The sequence below is a fragment of the Botryllus schlosseri genome, chromosome 3, assembly GCF_051294905.1.
Source record: "Botryllus schlosseri isolate E-star chromosome 3, Bs_hap1, whole genome shotgun sequence".
NCBI lineage: Eukaryota > Metazoa > Chordata > Ascidiacea > Stolidobranchia > Styelidae > Botryllus > Botryllus schlosseri.
Window position 1 is genome coordinate 29,016,252 of NC_137238.1, and position 22,751 is coordinate 29,039,002.

General features: G+C 39.8%; 1 protein-coding gene and 1 long non-coding RNA gene across 2 annotated transcripts; one reads left to right on the forward strand and one right to left on the reverse strand.

The window, feature by feature from the left end:
- Nucleotides 1–127: 127 nt before the first annotated feature.
- On the forward strand, nt 128–20,180 carry LOC145435048 (uncharacterized). The gene is made up of 4 exons (XM_080312329.1): nt 128–4,265; nt 5,850–6,009; nt 17,776–17,948; nt 19,228–20,180. Exons 1-4 carry the CDS (start codon nt 4,240–4,242, stop codon nt 19,640–19,642), a joined length of 774 nt encoding a protein of 257 aa, XP_080168455.1. The 5' UTR covers nt 128–4,239; the 3' UTR covers nt 19,643–20,180.
- LOC145435074 (uncharacterized) lies at nt 8,006–15,541 on the reverse strand. Its single transcript, XR_013913689.1, has 3 exons — nt 13,972–15,541; nt 12,490–12,664; nt 8,006–8,448 (listed from the first exon to the last, which is right to left on the reverse strand). It is a non-coding gene; the product is annotated as an uncharacterized LOC145435074 (long non-coding RNA).
- Nucleotides 20,181–22,751: the final 2,571 nt, after the last annotated feature.

A 22,751-nucleotide genomic window follows, 5' to 3' on the forward strand; every position in this document is an offset into this window, starting at 1 on the left:
ATTTTAGTGTGGGTTTTGATATCAGCGATTGAGATGAAAGAAATTGTCAGGAAGAATTGAAAATCACAGGACTGTTGAATGAAATATTGCATGGTGAAAATAAAATCGACTTCTTCAGTTTTCGTGAACCATGTTTTGTGTTACCACGAAGATAATTGAATAGTTTTTAAAATACTTTAGATTTAAATGATGATGGGTAATTGATTTTATGGTGTGAGGATATCGAGAAAGGCTGTTTCTCTGCTATTGATGTCTGCTGCTGCTTTGTTGCCAGTTATGCGCGACCACCAACCTCGATAGGCAAATACAGTTTGTTCCTCTGTTCAAGTAGGAGCTAACATAAACACGGATTGTTATTCTTTACACGTGTCTTCACCTGATTTAGGCTGTATATAATGACAACGTTGGCAGCACACGTCAGTTATCTCCGGGTAAATATTATCTTGACATGCCAGTCTTTTGATATCACAGAAGTCACGCGAATGAGACGTGGAATTTAAGGTTAAATTCCCTTTGTGGCAATTTGGCATACGGGGCGACATCACTCACGATAGAAGGTGTCGGGGAATTTCGATAAGCGGTACAAAACAATTTGTTAGTCGCTGTGCTTATTGTGGGTTAGCACACTTTACAAAGTTCTATACGCGAAGATAAAAATGAATTTTGTATGGCATGATAATCACTAGTATATGGGAGTGGCGAGATAACGCAGTGGTAGCCTATAATCCACAGCTGCAACACCAATGGGTTGTGGGTTCTAGTCCGACCGAGGTCGACTCCAAAATCCCTATGCCTAAGTGATGGAGGTTTATCTAGGCTCCTCCTCGCTATCTCATCCGTGTAAGCGACGTCTTATAAAATCCTAGAAGTGGGTCGTACTAAAAGTCGGCAGTTACGGAATAGAAGTGATGAAAATTGGCCTTCTGTAAATGACCACAGTACCCGACAAAAGACCATGAATAGTACAAACAACAACAACAACCAGTATAGGCTACATACTCTTCTACGTCATATAACATATGAATGTGGAACTGCATATTCGTGACGTTCATATTATTTGTGATCATTTTGTAACGTATTTGGTGTCGTGAAGTGGCGTTGCACAATGCACATATATTGTTTGCCCTTAAAAGAAAGAATTACCTGGCCAAAGCTAAACTGGAAAGTAATTTTCCAATTGGCTTTGTGTCCGACCTCGACAGGCAGCAGAGGCTCTCAAATCACTGTAATAAACATATTTTGGAGAGTGATCGTATTACATAGGACTGTATCGACATATTTCCGTATACTCCGGGTAGAGAAGATTTATATTTTCCCTTTTTTCAACCATATTGTTATCCAAAATCATATCAACGATTTGCGCAGTGTTGGAAGCCCTAACTACTTTTAGAATACATTGATTTGAAACGTTGGAAATTTTGAATTCCCTCTCAATTCACTGAGGAAATACCAATATTTACCATTCTATAAGGAATGCAGATGAATTTGCGGCCTTTCATGTTTCAGAATGTAAGTGATCTGTCTTTTCAAGATATCAACCAACCATAACAAGCCCTCGTCAGCTACCGATCCACGGTAAACAACTCGCGCCTTTTGTCAAATGACATAAACTGATTGTATGGGTTGGCCGATAGACGCAAACGATATTCTTGAAAACAACTTATCCCGTCACAGTCATTCTAGGCTCTTGACGCCGATCATTTATATCTAAACTTGTCGTAGGCCGCTATTAACTCGATGTGACAGCAGTGGGTTCTAAAGCAAGCGTGTCATGAGAATGTTTGAGACATGGGTCATTGCAAAAGATTATCTGCACTGGGTTCGGTATAGACTTCAGTGGTGCGATGCGTGGAAACCCATAAAGCAGTACAGTTTCGTCAAGGTATACCGGAATGCAAGCAGTACAAATTCCAGCAGTTACTATAGGTATGTATATCCGACAGTTGAAAGTTTTCTAGCGTAAATACTACTGTAGCATCTCATATGAATAAATATCAATTCATGCAGATGTTACGCAGGTTAGGTTATTTAGGAAAACTGAACTTTAGTATTTATGAAGCATTCCTTCGCTGTACGGGTCTTTTGGATTGTAGGATTCCCCATGATAGGCTCAAATGAGGAACTATGTATGTTCATATGTATTGCGAATAGCAGCGCCTTACTTTTAGTATATATTATAATACAGGAGAGTTGTGTCAATGTAGCAAATTACACTCAGAATGCAAAGTATAGTCCGTCAGTGCTATTCATGACATCTATCGAAGTTCTATAGATGTCAAAATCGGATTCGTTTAGCACTTCGGACAATATGAAGCCTTTGAATAGGACATGTGCTCCGTAATAATTATTTGCGGTAGATAGGAACTCACGAAAATTAATATTTTCATCACGATCACTTTGGAACATATATAATTCCGTAATTCACCGCTAGAGCATGACCGCACTGTGACCTCATGGTATTTCTTATTTTGGTGGTATATAGACACTCGTCGTAATTCTATCCTCTATAAGATAGAGTTTATTGACATTACTGGGACTATAGAGAGAGCAATTAGTATAGTCTTTTATTCAGAGCTGTAGCTGAAAAAATATAGCAACAGTACAACAACTACGCCAGTTAGAAAGCGACACGCGGTAACGAGATATCACAAAAGCGCGATTGAGGAATATTAATGTGGGTAAATGTGAACAATAAACGTCCAAGAATACTCTGCGGTCATATTTACCGAGTCTAGATTGGTTCATATGTGCTTTGAACCTGTACTGAGCATTGCACATTAACAAATTTTACAATCTCAAGTTCTTTGGAGCCGTGGCTAAAGCCAAATCCGAATGGGTTAATGACTTAAATATATACGAACTATGCAGAACAATTCGATTAGTAGAAATGCCACGTCCTGCAGCTAGCAAGTAATAATCCAATCCAAATTCGGTCATAATCCCAAAATCTCTTTCAATCATTATTCCAATTCCAACTCCATGTCAATCGCCGCTGAGATATAGCGTCAAATTCGTTCATATTCTCGATGAAAGCGGAAGTATAATAATGTTGGTTGTATTTAATGTTCCGAGTAGAATGAAGCCAGGAGTAACTAACTCTAAATCTGTGTAAATCTGTTTCGTACAATCGTCAATAAACTTTTCCAGAACGTTTGCGATGGGTAACGGCTAGGGCTGGGCAAAATCGAGTACCTGAGTAATTCGGTTCTGAATCAAGTATTATGCTCCGAATCGAGTCGAGTATTCGAGTATCACTCACTATTACGTCATAACAGAATGTAGGATGTCAAAGTTCAAATATGTACCTTTCATGCCACAGAAAGAATATAATGCTTGTTATCAATCACATTAAAGATACCTTGGTATTTCTTCGACCATACCGATTTCATTGCACTTTGTGACAATGTTGTGGGATGGTCAAGACTTCGGTATGTTTTATTTCCAGTAACGTTAGTAGCTTTGTACTATATGTTTCGTATGCTGCGATACAGCCAATTCGGGTTTCAAGGCTTGTACAATGGAAGATATAGTACCGAAACTATAATTCTCCTCGATAAATAACTTTCAGTGGCGAGGAGCGTATGATTTCAGTACTCGAAAAAATCGTTTTTACTACTCGACTCGAATCAATAAAATTATTACTAGATTCAGATTCGAGTACTTGGAGCATTATGCCCAGCCCTAGTAACGGCCTCCCTTGTCGATCATTGATGCTTTGGTATTCATGGTGTTTGGATTCAACTATATTGGTCATTTTACATCAGTCAGATACTATTTTACGTAATTCATGAGCTGCCATATCTAAGCACGACCTACGTGCGATTTTGGTTTTATAGGACACCTTTTACGCGGATTGGATGGCAAGGAGCGTCGATTGTCTGATCCTGCGCACTCAATAATTCGTGCAGTCACCGATCAGCTAACGTGCAGTAACTTTCGATTTCAAGAGCATGCATGACCTCATTTTGTGTGTGCCCCCTCAAATGAACCGCGAAGCTTGTAACTTTCCCCATCTCATCCTATTAAAAATCTGAGCTTTACCGATATCACTACGAACAACAGACAACTATCGCAGATTTTATTCTCACAATCATTGAACAATATAAGACACCGCGTTCTGTAAATGCTACAAAATACAAGAATCTTATTCCTTCTACGCATGCTGGTATTCGTTTGATCACATTGCAGTTCGTAGTTAAGTTACAGTTATGTGAATACTTGGATAATCATCTGTACGCGATGCCAGAAGATTCGGCCAACAGCAGGTGAGAAGTGTACGGTTTCACCTTCACTCAAAATAGTGGGAATAATTGCTTTCACGTGTAAACAATACCTGATACCAATAATACCACCGAATGAACTGGCGCTAAATGTTATTTCAGATTAGCTATCACATATTTTGATAGCGCGACGAGTGTACAATGTATTTTTGTAAGAGTGAGTGAAAAGGCGTGACTGTTTAGAGTGGGTTGCGTGACAATTTCAAGTGTCATGCCTCACCTATATTTTCGGATTAACAGTAAAGCCCACATAAATTCTGAAAATCAGTTTCCCATATTGATGGGATATAGGCCTAATATACCTGATCAGCAAAAGTGATCACGGTAATCCGCCTTGCTACTCAAGTAGAAGTAAAAGTAACGACATGAATTTATACTCAATTAATTTGTAGTAGAAATTTCAAAGAGTAGAAGTAGGTAACAGGGATGCGAAAAGCACTGAAAAAAGAAGTTTCAGAAAATACATTTGGTCGATATGTGTCATACTTTTAGCCCATAATAAAAGGAGGTGGCCACCTTTGAAATCCCTAGATGCAAGCATAGCCCGAAGCAATTCTCTACTTTACAAATTCAAAGTGTAAAATGTCAATAGTTAGTAGCCTATAGGATCATCATCCTTAGAGTAACTGGTAAAACAAAGCAAATCATGTTTGCGTGCTTAAGAGTAGAAGTACTTCGTTAGCCTAGAGGTGGGCCGTGCTAGAAGTCGGCAGTTACGGAAAATAAGATGAATATCGGCCTGGTGTAAATGACCATAGTAGTCGACAAACACCATGAATACCCCAAAAACAAACAAACAAACTTCGTTATAAACCGGCTGATCACTGTGTATTAGGGTTTTTGCCGGAATCCGGGCATTCACTAATTAAATTGTTTGCCTGCCTAAATAAAGACTGCGCACCAAATTTGGCCTAAGCCGCCGCAGAGCAAATTGACCTTTTTAGATTTATTCAAAGAAATGATATATTTTTTAAAATTTCAATGTCAACCCTATGGAATTTTCAAGTATGCATTATGAAATTGAATCACCCGCGATCTATGCTTATTGCGTATGTTACTGATTGAATACTACAGCAACATTTTACCACTACGCATTTCATGCATGATCGATACATTATGACATCATCGTTAGCATAAATAGTATACCGCTTCAGACTCGTGAAATAGATAAAATATTTCGGAAATAGGTAACATTTACAATGCATCACATTGACACTATTCGCAATTCCTCTTAAGGATCATATCGCCGGCACCCGTCTGTAACGTTATTTAGTTGGTAACAGTCTAATATTATTGTATCTCCTTGCCTCTCGCTCTCTCGATCACAGATCATGTCATTAAATATAGTATGCACGTAACAGAACCGTACAGGGATGTAGATGCAGATAGATAGCTACTTCGCTGATGATCATCTCTAGTTTTACCCGTCATAACATATTGATCCCTGCCTTGTACACTACGGACGACTTTCAGTGATTATTCATTCTCTCGTTTATACGCAAGGCAAAACAATCCTTGCTTAGGAAGTTTGAGATATATTTTGATTTATCGCTATTGTTCCGGTTGCAGCGAACGGTTGCTACTATGCACTGAAAACGAAGACGATTGGAAAGAATTTATGCAGCTGTGCGCGTCAGCGTTTCAAAATTCCGCAACTTTCAGACGGTCTCATCCGGACCCAGAAAAGCGCAGGAAATTCATATCAGCCTATTTCGATTACGTTTACGAGGTCAGTATAAGCACAAGTGGCCTGACAGGTCAAGTTATCTTAAATATACTGTAAGACCAGTAGGGATGGGCATGATTGAGAAAGTGAGTGATTCGATTTTGACATGAATGATATGCTTTTAGTAGAGCTGACCATATCAGTACCAACCATTATTACGTCGTAACAGTATGGAAGATGTGAAATGGTCAAATATGTATCATTTATACTACAACAACGAATATAATGGTAGTTGTGCATCATATTTAACATGAATATTTTTCAACCATGGTTTTGTTGTTTATGGTATTCATGGTGTTTTTCGACTACAATGGTCATTCACACCATGTCGATATTCTTTATTTTGATTCCGTATTTGCCGACGCAAATTGGGTGACGAGGAGGTTCCCAGATAAACCTCCATCACTTAGGAAGTGATTCTGGAGTCGACCTCGGTCGGAATCGAACCCACAACCTATTGATGTTGCAGCTGTGGATCTACCACTACGCTATCTGGCTACCTTCAACGATACCTATTTCATTGCAATTTCTCGCAATGCTGAGGGCTGTCCGCGACTACAAAAATATGTCATTTCAGAAACATGCGTAGCAGAGTACAACTTGTTCACATGCAGAATTACCACCAATGCGGCTTGAAAGCCTTTCAGATCGGAAAATTGCATCGAATGATTACAATTAATCCTCGATTCACATTCGAGTACTCCAACCATCGTGCCAATCACTAACGAATGGAGAGATAGTCAAGTTTGTGGGAATTGGTAACTCATGTAGTAGTGGAATTACAGCCGTAAGATTCCTACTCAATTGAATGTCAAAGGAACGATTGCTAACACATCTCAAAACAACTTCTAGCGAGAGTAGAAATATACGGTTTGGAATGTATTATAGCAGTGGTTCTCAGCCGGGGGTCCGCCAAGCATTTGCAGGGGCTCGCAAATCTCCGAATTTGCAAGATGGTAGACAACTTCATTTGTATTTTTTATAAGAGAAATAACGAGGCTGTTTTGCTTCATAACTGCTCAAACTTCAGGCCTGACATAAATATAATGGGCGGCTGAGATGGAATATTCTACTGAGCACTCTCAGTTCAATTGCCAATAGCCTACTGATACAAAGATATTGCTGTTTACTTATGATTTGCTCAGGTTTAAAAAAAAACGTTCGTTAAACATTAAATTTCTCCTGTGATATAAATAATCACTAATCCATAGCTACTTGACGATGAGCTGCTAAAAGGAAATGATCATAAGCAGGACGTTATATGTTATGTTTCTCATTATTTGCGCAATATACATCGTACTCATATCTTAAACGTTACCGGGTAATTAATACATTCACCACCCCCCATCTTTGTGGAAATGGATTTTCCCCACCCGTTCATATCAAATCGATGGCGTGGATTTTCACGACACAGCCGCTTATTACAAGCAATGCAGCTGGGCAATTGGCTACAGAAGTCTGTCAAATTTCTATAAGTAGCATGATGTTATGACGTTCCAAAGTGGTCAGCGAAAAGAAAAAGGATAAGAACCACTCTATCATAGTATATCTATAGATTAGAGCAGGCCCAGCAAACACTCGATGTCCAGTTGACTTCCGGTGGAATTGCCGGCAGGACGTCCGGTAACTTACGACCGTCACCTCCCTGAAGTGAGTTTGTCGACAACTAGGGACGTCCTGTCTGCTCTCTGAGTACGTCCGCAATGACGTGTTGTGGACATGAAGTGACTCCTCATGGACGCGGCCGACCTATCCTGGACGTCACATGGTTCCCTATGGACGCGTCTGACGTACTGTGGACGTGACGCCACTCCCTGTGGACGTCATGCCACTCCCTATGGACGCCAGTCCACGTACTGCGGACGTGTTATTCGCCCCTGTTCAAGTCCTCAGGACTCCCTGTGGAATACTTAATGATCTCTATGATTACCTCCTCCACTTCGATACCTGCTCTGCTCCCACTACATGGAATCCCAACTACATGGAATCCAACATCATATAAGCTCACAAACTGTTTATATTGGGTTACTGGAAAACGACAATTGCAAATTTCAAGTAAAACATTAATTAAAGAACTCTTATTATTTAATTTAACAAAGTTAAGGATTAAGTGAAAATTCGATCACAAAATTATAAATATATGAAATAAATGTGTCACATGAATTTTGGAAATATCAGCTAGTTTTAACTAACTAACATGACAAACATTCCAATTGAGGTGCATACGAGAAATTTGAAAGAAACGTGTCAAAGGAATTTGACAAAGGACAACCGCTAAGACAATTAAAAACAGACATAAGCAATCATAAGTAGGAACTACCATTGCAAGACGTAAAATGATGCATCGGCTGTACCGCATCATGTTAAGAGCGCGAGCGCGTATTCGTCTTTGGCAATAAACTTTGGTTGCAACAACAGGTTTCTTCTCAGTCCTTGTTTTGCCTGAAGCACATAAAAACAATGTCAGCAAATTGTATGTAGATACACTCTTCATAGCACAAGAAATATGTATCAGAACTTCACTATATATTTCCACTTGCATTAATTGTAATATGTCTTGTAAATCGCTACTTCTATTTGTACTTGAGTGAAAATTTATGACGATACTATGACTACTGCGTCTATTTGAGTGTGGAGAGCTTCTGAACTAGCGATACAGAGTATGCGTCAGCCAATCAAATCAACTTGTGGAAACACCCAGGGCTGTAATTGCAATGAGTCGAGTTGCGATTTCTGGTGACTCGAGTCTTTTTCTCAAAATTCGGAAATGACTCGACTCGAGTCAATCTATGTAATGACTCGGACAAGTCATATGAATCGAGACTCGGACGGCTAAGACCGATAACACACTAGTGCAGTGGTTCCCAACCTTTTTCATCTCGTGCCTCCCTTGGCCGAAATTTAAGCCAAAATTCCCCCCTTGGGATAAATCTGCCCGATGATTAAAAAAGATCATTTTAACCGCGCAAACACCTGTTGACTGAGAGAATAAGACGGGATGTATCGAGTGTTTTTTTCTAGCAGTGCTGTAATAACACTTTGCAGACCTCCAAAAACAATGGTCTTGGTCCCAATCAAACAAATTCTGGAAGGCTTGACTCAATAGACCCCCACACTTCCATTTGTGTTTTCGGCTTACCATGCACCAATCGCTAATACAACTGCTGTGAAAAATCAGTATGCATAAGTTTACTGGTCTCGCGATTTTTTTTCTCAAGCTTGCGTATGCATTTGGCCAATAATATTGGTACTTTCACATATAACAGGGTTGACCCGACTCGAGTCACCATTTTCTGTTGACTTGACTTGACTCGAGTCATTTTCTCAAAATACGGAAACGACTCGAGACAATCTGATTATTGACTCGACTTGGACTCGAGTCATTGTGCATGACTCGAGACTATAAGGCGGCCAAGACCGACATTTCATTGTAATTTCGAAGAACAGTAAAGTGACTACCCTATCGGAATTTCGTCTGGTGATCTTGGTACTTGACAATGCGACAAGAAACTGCTCAAAGTGAGGAAAATTAGTATATCGCAAATCCAAATCATTCAATATCACCAAACAGTGTTGACTTGAGTGTGACTTGGACTCGGACTCGAGTCATAATACCATGACTCGGACTCTAACCTGTGCTCGGTGACTTGGACTCGGACTTGGCTCAATGATGAATGGAAAGTGATTCAAATTGACTCGAGTCATAATTATGAAAGTGAGATGGACTTGTGACTCGGAGCCTCGTGACTTGGTTACAGCCTTGATACATAACGTACACGTGATCAGATTCCCTGTTTGAGCTCATTGAAATTTAGGACATCCATTAAGTTTCGGCAACATTGCACCGAGTTTAACATGTCTTTTTTCGATCAGGTTCACTAAAAATAAAGCAAGGCTAGCGATCTCTTTGACTTGAATCGATGACGTTGGAATACTTTGTCACTGTCTGAAAATGTTGAGACTTGAAAATATAAGATATATACTTTCACTAGACGCCTTGTTGTGATAGATTCGGCACGACATTTACTCGCTTAGGATACATTTGATTGAGAGGCCGTCGCTGGACTACAAAATTGCAGAAAATCTGAACTGGGTTAAAAAGGGGGGGGGTTGTATGTGAAAAAGAGATTTCAAATAGCATTTGAACATACTTTCAGCAAACAAAAAACAGGCAGAAGGAGCATACGTTCGGATATAACTGGTTGACTACATAACAGTTCGGACATGAACAATTTGGGAAATCCGTTAATATTCTAAAGTGGAATTCCTCCCTAAAAATTGCAAAATTCCCCCCAAGGGGGGAATTCCTCCCCCGTTGGGAACCACTGCACTAGTGTAACCACACTATTGGTATTTCGTCTAATGGTAGCAGTACTTGAAAATGCGACCAGAAACTGTTGAAGGTGAGAATAATCAGTAGCCTATATTATAAATGCGAACCGTTGATATCACCGAACAGAGTTATAAAAACTGGATTAAACAAGAATTTAGCTGGAAACTGAGCAGTCAACGCAATGGTTGAACTTGAGTCATAACACCATGACTCGGACTCGACCCTATACTCGCTAACTTGGACTTGACTCGGTGGTGAATTGGAAATGACTCGACTTGACTCGAGTCAAAACTATATAAGTGAGATTGACTTGTGACTTGGCTACAACCCTGGAAACATCTAAAGTACATACTTGAGTACTTTTCAAAAATTATACTTTCACATCAATTAGTTTGGACAAGACTTGTAAATCACTGCTTGTACCAGAGTGGAAATACATGGCGTTACTACTACTTCTACTCCATTGATGGCACAACAAATACTTCTACTTGAGTGCTGAAAACAACTACGTTTTTGACCATCTCTGTTCAGAAGCATGCACCAACGACTCAGGGTTGTAACCAAGTCACAAGTCAATCTCAATTTTATAGTTTTGACTCGAGTCAATTTGAGTCATTTTCAATTCACCACCGAGTCAAGTCCGAGTCCAAGTCATTGTGTTGACGCTCAGTTTCCAGTTAAAGCCTTGTTAACCCACTTGTTATAACTGTGTTTGGTGATATCGAATGGTTCTCAATTCTCATTCAAAATATAGCCTACTAATTTTCCTCACTTTTAGCAGTTTCTGGTCGCATTTTCGAATACAAGTACCAATAGATGAATTCCCAATAGTGTGGTCACTTTACTATACTTCGAAATTGCAATGAAATGTTGGTCTCGAGTCATATGACTTGGTTCGAGTCATGCGCAATGACTCGAGTCCGAGTCGAGTCAATATACAGATTGACTCGAGTAGAGTCAAATCATTTCCGAATTTTGCGAAAATGACTCGAGTCAAGTCAAGTCATCAGAAAATCGGGACACGAGTCGAGTCATGACTCGATTCATTACAACCCTGCTACGACTACATACAATAAGCCTCGACATTTCGACTGTGTCCACTTTTTGAAACTACTCACCCCAGTAGCCTACTTTTTCGAACTTCACTTTCTACTTATACTTGAAAGGTAGTTTGATGTCTTGTAAATCGCTATTGATACTTGAGTACTAACTTCGACTACTCCGAGTCTCCGACCATCTTTGTTTGGAAGCGACCACCTAGAATAACTAGGGCTGGCCGGTGGCCACAATGATTCTAGTACTTGAATCTGAATTGAGTATTAATTCCAATGATTCGAGTCGAGTAAGTGAAAGTAAATTTCGTGTACGAATATAGAATCGAAATTCTAATTCTCAGTAAAGTATTATATATTTTCAGTATTCGAAACTATGTAATACTTTACCGAGAATTAGAATTTCGATTCTATATATCACACACTGTGCAATCCTTATATTAATGAAGATTTCAAGGCGTTCGATAAGCCCGCTACCCCAAATTTACCAAGATATCAATTCATTAGGGCAGCGGTAAGCTCCACTGTCGCCTTGTGAACCACTAATTATGCTGGAGTAGATGTTAACAGCGTTGCTACTACTTCTACTCAAGTGCAAACAATGATTACTTTGATCACCCCACCAACTATTGAGTATGCAACGGTCTGTGGACATACGGGCATGCGACACATGAGCATGCGAGTTAAATTACGGGTTAGGGTTGAATTTAAGCTTGGGCTTGGGGTCGGGATATATAGCGGTTAATTTCAGTGTTATGTTTCGGGTTAGGGTTAGTTTTGGGGTTATGAAGTCACATACTGAAGTGACGCGTGCTAAACTGTTCCATGCTCATGCTCAACTGTCGTTTTCCATTGTGTCGCATGCTCATATGTCGGACAATCGTATGCAACACATCGACCAAATCTACTTTTTAAAAGTTATTAATAGAGCATATTTCAGAACTTCATTTTCGACTTCCATTTCAAATAGATTTGACACACCTTGTAGCTTGTTACATCTACGTGTGTATAAATTCATGACATTACTTCAACTTCAGTACAAAAGATGATTACTTTGACCACCTCTGGTTTCTATATAGTCTGTTCAACGTTTTTTACCTTCGATTGCTTTCTGAGTTTTTCCCGAGCATGGCGCAGCACCGATTTTGTAGAGTAAAAGCAACGCTTGTTCTAGGTCACAGTAGTTCTTCCAAACGATCTCGGCCCCAGTCTAGAAGGCATTCTTCGTACAGCCTGCTTGACGTTGTTGCTATCAATTGAAGACATTGTCGATCTAGAAAAGTTAAATGATTAGAATAGGTTTAGTGAAGGCATTTGTCGAGAACTGAAGCCAGGTATCCATAACATCCTGTTGAAAAAACAAAAACAATGGTGTACAAGTACAAGCTCGGCACATGAGTACTCGAATCTAAATCGAGTATTAATTCGATTACCAGTAAACTCAGCCCATTGAACCCAGCCTACGGTAAACTCGGCCTTCGGAGGTGAACTCGGCCTAAACCTAAGCCTCTCCAACCCTAATCTTGGGATGCACCTAATTCACGATGTGCGATCTGATCCTTGATGTTCTGCACTCTTCGTCAACATTATACAGCTCCGTACGTTCAATATAACATTTTATACATCCGACATACGATACCGCCCCCAGTGGGAATAACATTCATGCGACATATCCGCCACCACCAATTCGCCATTGCCTTCAATTAATAATACGATTCACGACATTTATAATAATTTGTACTGACAAAGTCACCATGGGCCCAGTTCACCGAAGGCCGAGTTCAATAGGCCGAATTCGTCATGGGCCGAGTTCACTGGTCACCATTAATTCTATTGATTCGAGCCAACTAGATGACTTTTTCAAGTAGGCCTTCTGAAATTATACGCTCTTTGCCACCAAGAGTACAGTTATCAATGAAATTATATCTTTGATACCATTTTCCAATGTGGAAGTAGCATACAAAATACGTAGTACAAAGCTATTCACTTTAGTGGAAATGACATATCTGTGAAGTCATGATTAACCCACAGCATAGTCACAAAGTGCAATGAAATAGGTATCGGTCGAAAATATACCAAATTATCTGTAATTTAGTGTGATGTAAAACTAGCATTGCATCATTGTATGTTCTTAGTAGAAACATAAAAGATACGTTTTCAACTTTCCATAATACTCATACTGTTATGACTGTTATGAGTATAACATCATAATGAGTGATTATCGAATACTTGACACTTAACACCAGATTCAGAATCAATCACTCTTCACTCAGGTGCTCGATTTTGCCAAGCCCTACTAATCAGAACAGAAGTGATGCAGCCAACCTGAGATATCTATGGAAATCATGTATACCAGATTAGCGTTACTGTGAATTATGGCACACTTGGATTCAACGAAACATCAGGTCGTAGAGTTACAATATCAAAATATCATGCAGCAATTCTGAGCACCACTAGCGAAATCCTGATCGGGAACCACCGTCACAGAGTCTATTTGCGCATCATTTATGACACTTTTTTCAGGCTAATAAATCGCTGATTAATGAACATGAACAATCATAAATCATCACTCCAACTTACATGATTCATCTTCTTAATCCATGGACAATGCACGACTGGGATGCGTTGCTCCGAAGTTGTAAAGTACTATGTAACATTGCCTGTTCCATATTTAGACTCCTGCGAAAAATGAAGCGATGATGTATACGCAAACCCATATATGCCCCTGCCTCATCCGCATTAAGAGTCCATTGATAATAAGGGTCAATAGTGTGCTTTCTTATTCATGACAACATGACTATCAGCAATCAGTCTTCCCTAGGGCCCATCTACTTTGTGAATGTCGCTGTAATGTAGGCAATGTTATTGCCGTGCAATATATTTTGTGAATGTCGGCATAATGTCTCCGTGCAATATACTTATTGGAAGGTAATGGGCGAAATATCAAGATCAATGTCAACTCAAGGTCCGAGAAGAAGTGAAAATTCAAATGGAATAATTATCTACTTTCACCAATTTTAAACTTTCATAATACATGACAAGGAACGCGCAAGATATCCAATGAGCTATAAATGCGACTATAATTTTTGCGACTACTATTTCTTACCAGGGATTTCAAGATATCGTATAGATAAGCTATATGTAAATTATAAGTTATCGTTATATTGCAAGTTATAAGTAAGCATTTTAAGTATGTTGCACGGCGACATTGCCGACATTGCGACAACCCGTCTGCCCCATGAACATGTTAAAATCCATGTAGTATATAATTGGTTTAGCATTGGGGTATCATTAAATTAGGCTGAGGTTAAAGTTGGGTTAACTATAATGATTGTTCCTAGAATACCCTAACATTAAACTAATAATAAAGCCATACATTTTGACATGTTCACCGAAAACCCCAACTAGTTTCGATGGTTATAATGTTGTTGTGGACACAACACAAAATTACAACGAATACGATAATAAATATGCCAGTCAATAGGATGCAAATATTCATTACCATAGGTGCAACAATAGTTTTCAGCCACAAATTCAGCAATCTCACATTCCGTAAAGGAACATCCTATAATACACTTTCAAATTATGTAGCTATATAAACCAAGGCTATAATACATTCATCGATGCTGCATCTGGTTTGCTGCATGGATCTTGCAGTCTTTGGAAATTCTTTTCAAACTTTTCATAGTATATACCGTACACATCAAACAGAAGTTGGATATTACAACAACATGAAACCCACTGTGCTGCAAATCGAACTTCAATGATTGCACATAATTAAATATTATCATGATCATGCTCATCGCTATATAGTATTTCAAGTACTGCATAGGTTTACGATTAGCGGCGGGTCGATTAGTTTCGTTCGTACATGATAAACCGCGGCGCAGACGTGCCACTAGAATCATAGTGAAATTCATGACGGTTATCGCAGTTAATGATGACCGAGGCTGTTGCTGTTCAATAAATATAGCACTCAAATACCAAGCTTCCCCGCTCTCTGCCTTTCTAGTAATCATGACAGCGACAATATCAATAATAATCAATAGCACGCACAATCCATCCACGCCGTTAAGTATCCTATTCTAAACTAAACCATTCCTGTGATAAACCCGTCACTCCGCCATTACTACAAAACCTGTTCTTTCAAATTCAAACTGAATCACGCGCGCGTATGCTCGCCAGACAGAAGAACGCAGTCTTTATTGGTTTTATGGTTGAATGAATTTCAAGCAACAGGCGTGCTCGGCTCGACACTCGAGACTCGACAGGTATCGGAATGCCTCATATCACTGAGCTATATGCATTATCGCTGGCCTCTTGCGCAGTACGGCCTCAATTATCGATAATAGCCGGGCAGACTGAGTAGTTCCGTGATTGGAATAGTCATCACCATACCATTATAACGGATGAAAAGTTTTCATTTCGGAAGATTTTACATGCATTGGGTATACGGTATATTTGAAATAACATATATTTTGCCTTGATGTGGACTTTTCGATCCAGTAATGTCGCAATAAAATAGCTGTATGTCTCTATATCGTACATTATATCTCTAACAATGTGCAACCGCGATCATCGATAGCCGGGCTTCTGAAGTTCCGCGCGATAGAAAATCATCGCCATATCATCAATCGACATTCTCGTATTAACTCCGATAGATTACAAATGGTGAAATGTATCAATACATTCATGAGTGTATTCAGAAAACTATTTTGCATTGATTGCACAATGCACACTTGAATTCATAGAAAGTAGGGACATCCTGACGAACTCCTGTGTAGGTGGCATCCAGGCATCACACCATTATGACATCCACTGGAATGGTCAATGGTGACTGGCACAGGAGCATTCTAAAATTCACTTCCTCTGGTAGTCACCTGGAGTTACATAAATTGACGTCCAATGTTGGGTATACTGAGCAAGTCCTCCGTAACTGAGGGTGGGAGGTGGGACGAGTGGGAACAATTGTGGACATACCAGTAACTCCACGGGATATCGGGTGTTTGCTGGGGGGGTGGGCAAACTTTCGAGCTCGCAGGTCGCATTCAACATCCGAATCCATTCGCGGGCCGCACTATATAGAATTGAGATCATAAACCAAAAAGCAATATTAGTATTTGATTATAGTGAGGACTTGGAGATAATATCCATATACTTATTTAAAACAAACCAACCATTTCTTTGATGATATCGGACACGCGTCAGAAACAGTGTCGAGATTTCATAGGCTGGTCGACCTCAATGATAAATTTGTCAAAACTTTAGAGATGAAAGTCGGTTGTCCCGATTCTTAGAACAGGATTTAAATTTAAATCTGTGAGCAGCGATCTGTTCATAGATTTACTAATTCCACTTTCGATTCGGTTCCAGAACACACAATTCTGACAGCATCATAACCATGTTAGCTTCGAACACGTTTCTACTATTTGCAGATAAAATGTGAATACCATAGAGAGAGCGAATCTACATAAGACACGCGCCAATCGTTTTTTCTTAGCACATCACTAAAATGGAGTTAACAATCTGAAATCACACTCGTGATCCGAATTATCTCCATCTCGTTTACGATTTCTGTGATGTTTAGCAGTTGAAACCTTGAGATGTTCGTGCCAGAGTTTAAACATAAAAACAATATAGGAAGTATTTACCTTAGAGCAGTGGTTCTCAAACTTTTTAAGACACGGTTCCTTTATGATGGTGAAAGATTTCGCGCCCCTTATCGTCACGTCACAAAACGGAACCAGGATGCTAGCAAACGGATAGTTTGATGGCATGGAAGGTTACGATTGTGGTTGAGAGACTTCTAGATATGAAATTCAGACTTAATACAGAACAAAAAGTAGGAACTCGGTGTAAATCGCGCGAAGCGCGAAAAACTTTCACTTTAGCTTAGCTTCGCGCCCCCTTCAGATGCCTTCACGCCCCAAGGTGTGCGCCCCCGGTTTGAGAACCACTGCCTTAGAATTATCTTGGTGAAATATACCAAGAAAAACTTTATTCAAGTCCCGGCATTAATTCGATATTTGGTACGCATTTGACCAATATTTTTAATAAGTTTCTTACGGCTCTCGCGGGCCGCACAAAACGGTGTCGCCGGCCGCATGCGGCCCACGGGCCGTAGTTTGCCCACCCCTGGATTAGAGTTTTCAAAAAGCTGACGTATTCGACGGGTGGTATGCAGCCGTAACACTAAATTAAATTCAAGTTTTTGAAGTCGAAAGTTTGAAAAGTTGGTAATTATACCTAAAAATTGTATAAAATATAGGAAACAGTCATTAAATATAGATCTTCCATGGTTGAGTAGATCAAGTCGTTAAAATGTCCGTGTGTACTTCGATAAAGTATAATATTTTTTTCTCTGACCGACTCTGATATTGACAGACTGAATACTCCAATGGAAGGGCCGGTTTGGCCTGTGTTAAGAAACACACGGCTTCAGGGCACGATGAGATCGTATACGGACTCATCGGCGTCTACCAGCACAGCGAAAAGTACGTTGGAGACCTCTCAAAATTGATGTCAATCGACCGTAAAGGGGCAATTATGCAGTTGCGGTGAGTGAGTATAGCGTATTATACATATGTACAGCCTAAAAGAGGAAAAGTAGGCTTAATTTCTAGTTCTGGTTATCACTGAGCAAAATCGAGTTCTTGAGTGATTCGATTGTGAGTAAAGTATTACGCTCCAAATCGATTATAATTCCTTATACCGTCACGACAGTATGGATGATGTGGAACATAGGGGCTCCCAACTTATTTGGATGTCGGAGCCGCAATTTTAACTTCAGAGCACTTATGGAGCCGCGTAAAAGCAGGCTAAATATAACGAAAATTTGAAGGTAGCTAGCCTACCTCAGGATCTCACCATTCAGCTAATTCAAAAGCATGCACTATGCACATTAGGGCTGTTCAAAAATAACGTTTTTCCGGATTCCAGCCATTCACTGATTAAATTGTCAGGGTATCTCAAAAAACGCTGCACACCAAATCTTGTTCAATTCTGACAAGTATAGGACTCCGCAGATCCAATTAAAATTTTTAATTTATTAGGGAAAATTAAAAAAAAAAATTAAATTTTTTTGCCAACCCCATCAAATTGTTGAGCTGTCTTTAAAGACGATGCAAAACAAATTTGACTCAATTCCGACCAGTAGAAGCGGAGTTACGTGAGTTTTTCGATGATCCCGGATTATACACCGATCAAAGATAATCCGAAGATTATTATCGAAAAACTCACATAACTCCGCTTTGGCTATAGTCTGTAAGAATGCTCTTTCCCCGTTTTCAGAAGCAGCCTTGGGCGGCTTCAGACATAACTGTTATCCCGATTTTAGCATTGATATACAGAAAATTACAATAACTTTGGGTTAACATATTTCGGAAATATGAAAAGAGGACACTTTTTCAAAATTTTCAGACTTAATATACTGGAGTGAAATCTTGAAATATGGTAAATTGAAAAAACGGTAAACTTTCCGGCTCAGCTCCGAAATAGCCGCCGGGGCGTTACTTCAGTGCTGAGCACGTATGGTAAACCTACTATAACTATTCATAGAAATAAACAACTGTCTATTATATTTTTGTGGCGTGTTCAAAAGTCAATGATGTATTATGTTTGTATGTATTATTGGGCACAACACAGTTGAGCTTATCGCCTTTCTGGGCCTTTGTGCTCCACGACATCAATTTCATAAGGTTCAATGGTCTTTGCTTTTTGTATTGTTGGGAACGTTTTTTCAATCTCTCTCGCAGTCATTCTTCATTGTCTCTCGCTCCCATGCGTCCCCATCGTGGTCATTGCGTGATGATGATGTGATCTCATCCTTTTTAACAGGGAAGATAATTGGACGCAGGAAAATATAATCAATGCAATGAAGGCGGCATCTGCGTCGCTTGGATTCTCACTGATATACTTCGCGCTCCAAGCCTCCAAGTACAGTCACCGGGGAATAGCAAGGAGATACTTCATCAAAGCCGGATCCCTGATCGCATTCGATAAGCACAGCGGAATCCCTCCCAAAAACACTGTCGTTGCCTACGCCATGCTAGATGAACCTGATCTGCGCGATTATTACCTCAACGGCGGGATGATAGAGATCGCGCATAAGCATTTTTGCATGGACGGCGAGTCGAAATGCCACGATTCTCAAGCGCATGACGCCGCGGATTGCGATTGCGTATATGTCATGTATCACGGCTATCCTCAAGTAGATTGCTACCGCGAAGAGTTGAAGCTGCGTCTCCGATAAGTTCAAAACACCGTATTCACTTATGCGAAATCCATTTACCACCGTACCATTCGTGAATCCGCCAGAGGTAGCCAGGGAATGTGTTAAGCGCTGGGCTAATAAGGTAGAATACTGTCGTGTAGGTGTCGGCGACAAACAGGTAACTCACACGAGCACCAAGAAAATCCACATTCTACGCTAATGTACCACGGGTTCCAGCCAACCTTGTCTCTTGACACTGTACATTACAGCAACTATGATATTCTGGAAGCGAAAACAATAAGTGTTTTCGACGCATGCCAGCCTGGTCCAAGATATCACTTTGTTGGAAATGAGCAAGCAGGTTTACGTCGCATATACCTATGCGATACCCGCTTCGCATTATCCCTGAAACGAGGAAGAATAGAACTACTGTTTATGAATTGTTTCAAAGTTCACTTTTGTACTCGTTGTTTGCATTACAGTTCAAGTATTTTATGATTTTTTCGGGCAATAAATATTTCGTTCATTCATGCATCAGAGCTATGTTTAGGCTCTGTAACGCAGTCCGTATTCGAAATTGCGTAGAAATGTCCATTGAACTTTAGAAAGCAAATAGACTATTGGCCAGCTCTTACTTTATCGTAACAGCAAGATTTATATAGGCATGAATGACATATGTAGAATACCATCCTTATAGCGATATCTATATCTGATGATCAGAGACAGTGCAGTGTTTATTTTTATAGTCATTGCTGGGTCCTTGCATGCTACAGGTGTCGATAGCTCGTTGCCAATCTCTCTGCAACCGCAGTGCTTAATAAAGCTTATGCCAGTGGTTCTTAACCTTTTTTTCTCCAGCGCTTCTATCAAAATATAGTCTGGGTCTAGCGCCCCTTTTTAAAGGCCTGTATTAAAAAACAATGGGTAAGCGGTTGAAGTCCGGTTTCGGGTCGGCAACGAACTCTCCTTTAGACCACTCGACTAATTAACAGTATAATTGTATGTGCTATTTTCGAGATCAAATCCAGGTTGTTATAACAACCATCGGGTAAGGCCTACGGGCGATTGACCATACGGGGATGTTAATCGTATTGGGTTTTGCTTTATTGCTTTGTGTGACTACTAAATCAACTGAGAATGTGGTAGAGATTTGCTCGTATTAAATTTAGCACGGCACCAAGCTCTTGGCGTTAACGTGGATGCGGTTAATAACACTAAGCAGTATCATCCGTTATGATACGATGAAGGAAGATTCTGACGATTTAACTTTGTAGCTCTCAAATACAAGTATATTTAGGTAATCACTTTGGTCCAAAAGCTTTAAAGCATATATTATGTACAAAGGGCATTACTCTCAAAAGTTGTTCAGTACAGTACCTTTTCGATTTCGACATGCAGTGCGCCGCAAAATACAATACCTAGCTCAAAATATTTTGTGGAAAATAACCCCAGCAATCAGTTTAACTATCAGTTTAATAATATTGCCATCATTCCAAAACACCACATAACTGCGATACAATAAAAGATAGGAAGGCGTAGAAATGACTTGGAGTAGCTAGCGTGACGGGAGTGTTTTAACAGCGAATTGGCAATCCAAAAGTACGCCAAATTCATTTTACATGAATTAAAATAAATCACTGCATTCATGAAAACATTGTGGGTGGATATTTCGCGATGAGCGCAACGACAAACGTTGTGATTTGACAGATTTTGTCGAATGTAAGTTTGCAATGAGAACTCACGGATATATAGAACTATTGTTCTACTATATAATCATATGTCCTTACTACACCATCTACTGCGAGACAACTTTTCTTCAGCGCCCTCCATACCGCCCCCTGAGCCCAGCCCCCCCCCCATTTGGCTCACTGAGCGTTTCCGCCTCTTTCAAAATCCAAATCGCCTCCTGGGGGGCGCTTGAGATAAGGTTAAGAACCACTGGTCCAGACGAAAACAGTGAGCCGAGCTACAAGTCGGAAGCATCGACCAAGATTGGGACGCAACTCTGGATGGAGCTCATAGGTAGGTTTACCATATGTCCTGCTTTATCATGATTTGTCCTTCTTTTTCGGGTTTTTGAAAATGTCCTTCGAGGACGCCTAAATGTCGACCTTTTTGGCAATTCGTCTTCATTTACAGCTTTCAGAGCTGAGATGATGGATAGATTCGAGTAAAAAAGGGCATAATTGACGCTAAACAGGAAATCCATGGTTCGAACGTACACGGCGACCTCTTATATTTTAATTTTTTTAGCCAGCCAACGGAAAATGTAAAAGAAAAACTGAATTTCGGGAGTTGAGCCGGAAAGTTGACCTTTGTTTCTTTAGTCAACCAACCACAATTTCGTGATAAATTTACCATTTTCTCCGGATTTTACTCCAGTGAAAAAGTGTCCTTCTTTCCCGATTCCAAAATATGGTAACCCTATCAGAGGAGAGTAAGACTATTGAACTAGGTCAATTCTTCTTTGAAGATATAAACTGTATGTGTGCTGGCATAGGTATGTACGCTTCAATCACACCTGGCAAGTCCCAATTCACGAGACAGCAGTGATGGGACCAAGTCACTACCTTCGAGTCACGAGTCATTTCGAGTCATTGCACATTTCGACTCGAGTCAAGTCAAGTCAATCGATTTGCGAAGGTGACTCGAGTCAAGTCAAGTCACTCGATTTTTGGAGGTGACTCGAGTCAAGTCAAATCAAGTCAAGTCACGAGTCAAGTCGCAATTCAAGTCAAGTTGCCTTTTCGAAGTATGAGGCATGCTTACGTCATTGCATCTTACTAGCTGTCTGAAATACAGATTGAGTGGTCATTGATTCTGGACCTATAGAACGAATATAGAGTTAAATATCAACGCAAAAAGGCGCTTTATCGCTCACATATACGTAGAAATGCTTAAATACGTAACGAATTTCATAGCCTCGGATTATAGTTCCCAGCCAAAATAGAGAATAGAGAAACGAATTGATGAGATGCAAAACATGACCAATTTACAAATTGATATGATACAATTCTAGTCTGTGCCAATGGTTGAGGACTATATAAGCTATATTTCAATTCAATTTCAATAAGACAAGAGGTTAGGTTAAGTTAAAAACAGAGAACAGAAATATACATTTTGCTATTAAATTACTTTACTTTACTAT

What these genes read in the sequence shown, in the direction of transcription:
- LOC145435048 (XM_080312329.1), top strand. Translation starts at nt 4,240, where the DNA reads ATGCCAGAAGATTCGGCCAACAGCAG. An exon ending in GAAGATTCGGCCAACAGCAG is followed by an intron (nt 4,266 to 5,849) that starts GTGAGAAGTGTA and finishes TTCCGGTTGCAG; the next exon opens with CGAACGGTTGCTACTATGCA. An exon ending in ATTTCGATTACGTTTACGAG is followed by an intron (nt 6,010 to 17,775) that starts GTCAGTATAAGC and finishes TGATATTGACAG; the next exon opens with ACTGAATACTCCAATGGAAG.